Source organism: Apodemus sylvaticus, chromosome 19, assembly GCF_947179515.1.
Source record: "Apodemus sylvaticus chromosome 19, mApoSyl1.1, whole genome shotgun sequence".
NCBI lineage: Eukaryota > Metazoa > Chordata > Mammalia > Rodentia > Muridae > Apodemus > Apodemus sylvaticus.
The window spans coordinates 7,946,109-7,953,259 of NC_067490.1; the positions used below are offsets into that span (position 1 = coordinate 7,946,109).

The 7,151-nt window shown below is 47.9% G+C and overlaps 1 protein-coding gene across 1 annotated transcript in view; it reads left to right on the plus strand.

Annotated features, from left to right (window-relative positions):
- The window catches only part of Dnah8 (dynein axonemal heavy chain 8), a 238,386-nt gene extending 235,720 nt beyond the window's left edge, over nt 1-2,666 (plus strand). The window contains exon 89 of the mRNA XM_052164217.1: nt 2,259-2,666. Within this exon, the coding sequence (XP_052020177.1) occupies nt 2,259-2,546 (288 nt within the window). The 3' untranslated portion in view covers nt 2,547-2,666. The remainder of the gene's footprint in view (nt 1-2,258) is intronic.
- The last annotated feature ends 4,485 nt before the right edge of the window (nt 2,667-7,151 follow it).

Consider the following 7,151-nt stretch of genomic DNA (forward strand, 5'->3'; position numbering starts at 1 on the left):
AACACGGGTGACCTTTATATATATATATATATATATATATATATATATATATAATATAAGTTATATACATGTTTGCTTAGAAGGATCTCCGTGGGTCTCCAGCTCCTGCTCCGGGCTCACAGATTCCCTTGTAGCAGGTAAGGGCTGCTGAAATCCACTGAACTGTACACAGTACCCATCCCCGTCTATTCTGAGACTCCGAGGGTTAGGGTTAGGGTTAGGGTTAGGGGAGTTTAAGGTCAGCCTGGGATATGTGAGAGCCTGTCTCAAAACTGAATAAAATAAATCAATGACCAGCAGCATGAGTTTCCTCCAGAAGGGAGCTGAGAGAGAACCTTACTCTACGGCTTTCTCCTGGATTCTGATGCCTCCTGGTAGCCCTTGGCAAGACTGGGTGGTTCTGAACATATCGTTCCAATGCCTGCCACAACTGTCAGAAGCCTTATACTACTTTGCGTCTCTATGACCAGCCCCTACACACACACACACACACACTCACACACACACTCACACACACATGGGATCTAGGGCCTTTCCAGACCCATGTTCATAGCTAAAGAAATTATATCTGCTAAGCAAAATGGTTGCATCCGGGATGCTGGATGAATATAAATTTGGGGTGTGTCTCAGTCAGGACAGGAACTCAACCAACACAGGAACCTGGAGGCAGGAGCTGATGCAGAGGCATTGTGGGTGCTGCTTACTGGCTTGCTCCTCGTGGCTTGCTCAGCCTCTTTTTATTGTAGAACCCAGGTCCACCAGCTCAAGGCTGGCAGGGGCTAGGCCTTCCCCCTTGATAACTAATAAAGACAATGCCTTACAGCTGGATCCCATGGAGACATTTCCTCAACTGACGTTCTTCCCTCTCTGATGATTCTAGCTCGGGTCAAGTTGACACACAAAACCAGCCAGCACAGGTGACATCATGCTACCTGCTGTGTCTTCTTACTGTGACTCTCGAGGCCCTTAAATCACCAGGGCTGTAGAAGAGGTCACAGTTGGCCACAGGATGTGATAGACACCTTGTTCCCTACGTAACTGCCAACCTCTAAGTTAATGATGAGAGGTCTTGTGACCAGACACCCCGGGACTGCCCAGGATCCCAACGTCAAGCCACGGTCCCCGGTTTATGGTTCACAATATACGGTCCTCAGGCAGTTAGCGCACATGAGAGAACTCTGGAAACTTTTTGCAGCTAATCTCCCTGCCCTTTATAACCATCCACATTTACCCTCCCCAGGCCCCATCTTCATTAGAAATAGAAAAACGGTCACCGTCTTCTCCATAAATATACTTTATAGCTCGCATGATTCTCCCCAGCCCTTTCTCATCTTAATGAATACATGTTCTGTGGCTCCCCCGTGCCTGCAAGATAGAGTTCAGACACTTCAGCTCGGCACACTCGTCTTCCACGGTCAAGTGATACCTCACTTCATTACCTTGGAACCCTCTGTCAAGACGTAAAGTGCCGTCTCTGCCCAGCCCGTCCATCTCTGCGGAACTGCCTTGGCTTCCTCCTCATTTCCATACACTGCAGGGCTCTTCAGGGATCGCTTCAAGCCCGTCCCCTCCACAGTCCACTCTCATGGCTAAAGCCCTCATGCCCTCAATCCAAAGTCACTGCATTTACCCTCAGAACCCATCACCAGGCAACCCCACTAACAAATTTCAAACCGTCACCTTTCCTCAGGGGTCTTGCTTCTTCAACTTAAAGGTGAGGCCCACAAAGGCAAGTCCGTTCGTAGGACAGAATGTAGGGAGGATGGATATTCCTGCAGGATGGAGGGCCAACCTTCTCCTCCTTCTCAAGTCTACCTTGCTGTACCACTCCAGGCCTCTGGGGGCGCTCTACTCTCATCTCATCACGTGAAGGAGGTGGGGTGGAGCCAAGGATCTGCTTGATTAACTCAGCCCAAGGTCTGGTTGACAACAGCGTCAAGTCACAGGCTATGCTTCCCATTTGCAACAGCTCAAACTGGATTTACAGCTCCCTGCAGAGGTGACTTGGCCTTCCTGTTTCCCAGGTGGATCACTGCATGTTCCAAAACCTTACAGCTGGGCACCTCAAGTGCAGCTAGATTCACTCAGAGTCCCCTGGGAAACATGACCAAGTGTTTCCGAGAATGCGATTGGCCTCGTAGTGTTTTCTTATCAGCTAGCGCTTTAAGACTGGCGTGTGTTTTCTTTCTGAACTGACAGCCCTCATTACATAACAGATGCCTAGTTTTCAGCACCTCTCTTGTCGCTTGGTCCTCCAGGAAGGTGTGTATATTTATGGGCTGTACATGGATGGAGCATCGTGGGACAGGCGGAACGGAAAGCTCACCGAATCCACCCCAAAGGTTCTCTTCATGCAGCTTCCGGTTCTGCACATCTTCGCCATTAACTCCACGGCGCCCAAGGATCCGAAGCTGTACGTGTGTCCTATCTACAAGAAACCCAGGCGAACTGACCTCACCTTCATCACCGTGGTGTACCTGCGCACGGTGCTGTCCCCCGATCACTGGATCCTGAGAGGCGTGGCCCTCTTGTGTGACATCAAATAAGTTCACCTCTACCTGCCGTGGGCGCCAGGAGGCCTTGCCACTCAGAGACTCAGACATGCTTGTGTCGCCTGCCTGATAGGTGCTTCATTACCTCCCGCAATTAAACCGTTGACACTTCTACTGCTCGCCTGTCTCTTCCTCCCATATCACGATTCACAGGGCCGTTCCGAATTCACGCTTCTGATTCCAAGAACTCACATTATGCTGTAATTACTTTCTGAAAGATAAGCCCCTGTCTCCGTGTTAGAATGCTTTTTAGAAGCCTTGCATTTTAAAAACGGGAAACAGGGTTTTGACCGGATCCCTCCTAAAAGGACCCCAGCAGATAGGAACTTTTTTCCTCCAATGGAAACCACTCGCGGGCTGGCAAGATGCCTCAATGGGCAAAAAGCCCTTGTCACCAAGCTTAACAATGTGGGTCAGATGCCCTGGGATCAACACAGTAGAAAAGCCACAAGTTGAACTCTGACCTGCACATATGCACTGTGGGGCATGCACATTCACACACAGATCTACACACAAGTGTAGTTAAAATATACAAATAAGTATATTAAATATATCAAGTAAATAAAATTAAAAAAAGAAAATCCCAATAAATAATCTTCCCAAATCTAGGTTTGTTCAAATATTACCCTTTTGAGTTTGTGTGTGTGATATGTGTATGTGTGGGTGTGATGTGTGTAGATAAATGTGTATACATACATGTGTGATATGTATATGTAGGTGTGTGGTATGTGTGTGGTATGTATGTGTGTGGTGTGTATGTTCATATTGGGGAGGTGTCAGGAAACCCACTGGGGCAGTTGATCCTGGAATTTATTGTAATTTTATTTAATATTATTTCATCTTTTTTTGTAATAACTTTGAGGCTCAGGGAGCTCTGGCCCCTGGCTCCCCCACCCAAGCCTAATTCCATGGGAAATAATGAAACACATATCTAGGTAGCAAATGGAAAAAGCAAAAACAAACTCCATCAAACGAAATTAGGTTACACGCTGAATGTCTTAAAAGGCAGAGTCTTTAGAAAGTGACGCTATTTCTTACTCAGTAGTTAGCCTGAAATTCAGTATGAACCTTGATTTCCTGCAGAAGGAAATTGTCAATTTAACAAAACAGATGGGGCTCTCGACTGAAATGCTCAAGTTGCTCCAGGACAGTGAAGAAGTGTCTCTCTGCTGGTCTCCTCATCTGGAATCTTCTTGCCTGCCCCCAGCTACTTCCACAAACTTCATTCTTTCTGTTCTGGAGGAGGAGCCGTTCTAAATCATCCCCATTCCTCTCTCCTTCCCTGATCAGAGATGTGATGGGAAACCAAGCAAGGTGACCCAGTGATAACCTCAGAGGAAACTCTGGTGTACTATATTTAGCCCCTGGAAGTAGAATATAGTGATAACCTCTGATAAATCCCTAAAGCCTATTGCTTCCTTTCTGTTGCTGGCCAAAAGCATCTTAGGGGAAGACAGCTTTTGTTTGGATTGCATTTCCAGGTCACCCTCCACTACTGAGGGAAGTCGTGGTGGGAACTTGAGGTGCAAACCACGTGTGATCATTGCCTGCCGGCTCTCTCTGTGGCCTCTTCACAGGTTCATGCTTGCTTTAGCTAGTTTCCTCAGACAGGTCAGGACCACCTGCCTAGGGACGGCACTGCCCACTGTGGGCAGACCTCCAAACAAATGTCTATAGACCAACTTAATAAAGACTCAATGACATTTTTTGTTTGTTTTAATTTCAGGCGATTCTATGGTGCATCAAATTGATAGCGAATGCTAACTAGAACAGTGGTCAAGCCCCTGGTCCACATGTCTCTGTATTTCCCGTGACCAGGACACACACTAAAGAACAGGTGGCATCCCTTGGGTAAAGTGCCCTGTGGAAATGAAGCTAGAATTTGGAAGACTGTATCATCTTTCTGGGCCCACCTGTCTCAGACTATAGCAACCCAGCCAACAGGTCCTGAAACACAACAGGCATGCCAGGTGATAGAACAAATTAATGGCGAATGTATATTCTAAACCCCTGAATATCCAAAAGGACACTTAGAGAATAATTATTAGATTCAGCATTGTCTAATGACTTGAAGGGCTTAGGAAAAAAAAAAAAAAAAACGGGAGTGGGGGTGGGGGAGCCGTAACTCTAGCAAAGGTCACCGATAAGACTGGTTAATGGCACACAAGACCTGTTTTCTGGGAACTCTGCTGTGGTTGGTTATTTCCCTCTGAGTCAACGGTGAGGAGAAAGAGAGATGGGCACTGAGACTCAGCCAAGCCAGGCACCTGGCCCCCCCAGGTGGGCGGTGCCTCCAAATGGTTTTGTTGCCGGTTGGCCTAGGTTCTGCTGAGAGCTGGCCGGGGACCCAGTTCCCCTGTCTTTTTCTCCAGCTTAGCAAATGGCTTTCCTTAGACATTTTGCACCATTGAACTTCCATAAACACATAACCATTTTCTCAGCAAAATTGTTGCTCTTTCACTAATTACATAATTTGCCACACTTGAGTGAGGGAGACCTGGAGAGCCTAAAAGAACAGAGAGAGGGCGGGGCGGGGGCGCCGACTGAAGCTCTGGCAGAGGCAGCCAGCGGTTTGTGAGGTGTTTTTTTGGTTGTTTTTTTTAACCCTCCTTGGAATCTGTCCACATTTTTCTCATTTCGGTCAGCAAAGCAAGAGATTTATATCTCCGTTGATTTAAAATGTTATTTTACTCTGGACTTTACATAAAAATAAAGGCAAAGGAAAAGCACCCGGAGATAGAGCTCCCCCCCCACCCACCACCAAAAAAGAAGAGGGTTCCGTCTTTGCAGGCTGTGATGTGTGAATAAGCCACACACCCTGCAGTCAGAGGCTCCGGATGAATAGGGGCCCCGGTTTAAAGGGGATGCAGTGTGACTCAGGACCCAAGTGGTTGGGGATCTTCAAGGCCGAGGGATGAAGGTGAAAACAAGCTCTTTTCATGGACATCATCAAGGCTACAGACGAGTGGGTTCTAAGGAGGGGCCCAGCGTGAGGGAGCTACATTAGTTCTCTCTGAGATGAAATACCCAGTAAGAAGCAGCTCTTCCCTGAGAAAAGGTTTGTTAGTTCATGGTGGTACGAGTGGCTCACGGCTGCAATGACTGGAAGGTGAGAAACCACTCACCGGCTCGCTGTGGGTATTTCAGGAAGTAGAGACCAGGCAGGAAGCAGGCCAAGCTATAGATCTCAAGGACCACCTCCAGGGACTCGCTTCCTTCAGCAAGGCTCCGCCCACCTCCTGATTATCCACAGCCTTCCAAAGTAGCTCAGCCTTGTCTAACCTCTTAAGTGTCCCCCATCCCCACTGCAGCAAGCTTCTGCATAGCATAGCCTATCAGCTGTCCCCAAAAGTATTAACAAGACAAAGGAATCAGCAAAGAGCAGGCAATTCTGCTTGATCACAAGCGATGAGGAAGAAGGAGGGACCATCTGTGAGGGAGGGGCTAGAATCCCAGAGCACTGGGCAGACCTATAGATGGCGCTGGAATATTGATAGGTTTGGAGGTGGGTAGGATGGTTAGGAGGTCTTGGTTCAGGCTTGGAACCTGAGAGCTGGCGATTAGAAAAGAAGAAAGCAGCTCTTCTGAAAGATGCAGAGAGGGAGGGTTTGGAGACCTGGCAAACTGAGTTGAGAGGATCAAGAGGAGGTGTGTTCCTCAGTGGTAGAGTGTTTGCCTAGCATGCTCAAAGCACCGCACACAGACACACATGAACACACGAAAGACACACAAGTGCATGCACACACACACAACTGCCCCAAAACAACATATCACACACACATAGACACAAACACCACACACACACACACACACACACACACACACAGAAACTTGAAGACATGGCTGTTTAGTCTAGAGGGTCCAGGTAAATATTTGCTTCTTTTGTGCTGAAAACTTGAAAGAGAACTGTGGGAAGTGGCTCAGTCCGTAAAGCACTTGCCTTAGAAATATGAAGACCTACATTCGGATATCCAGGACCCACACATGAGCGTGCTCGTGTGTGTGTGTGTGTGTGTGTGTGTGTGTGTGTGTGTGATGGTGAGAGGGGAGACACAGACAAATAGATCCCTCAAGACCTTGTCTCAAAGTAGAAGATACCAATACCTGAGTTTGTCCTCTGACCTCTCTATGTGGTGTGGTACACATGTGCCTATATTCACAGACACAAATGTACGCACACACACATACACACACACATCAAATATATATAGTTATGCTGGATTTGGTCTAATGCTATGGGAGTCAGCAGGTAAGACACTGAGCCCCCAGTTGGTTCTGATTGGTAAATAAAGATTCCGGCAGCCAATGGCTGGGCAGGGCAGAAAGAGGCGGGGCTTTTAGGGTTCCAGGGTTTGGGACTAAGGAGGAGGAAGATCATTGATGCGGGGAGAGTTTGGAAGAGAGGAGAAGCCATGCCGGAGAGGAGTGGGCGACAGGGAGGCATAGCCGCCGTGGAGAAGCCGGAAGAGTATGGCCCAGAGGGTCCAACTGGGTCCAGGGCAGTCAAGGTAAAATATAGAATTTAGCGAATGATAACTCGGGGTTATTGGCAGGAGGCAGATTAACCTCGAGGATGTTAGGAAGCGGCCCAGCCATTGT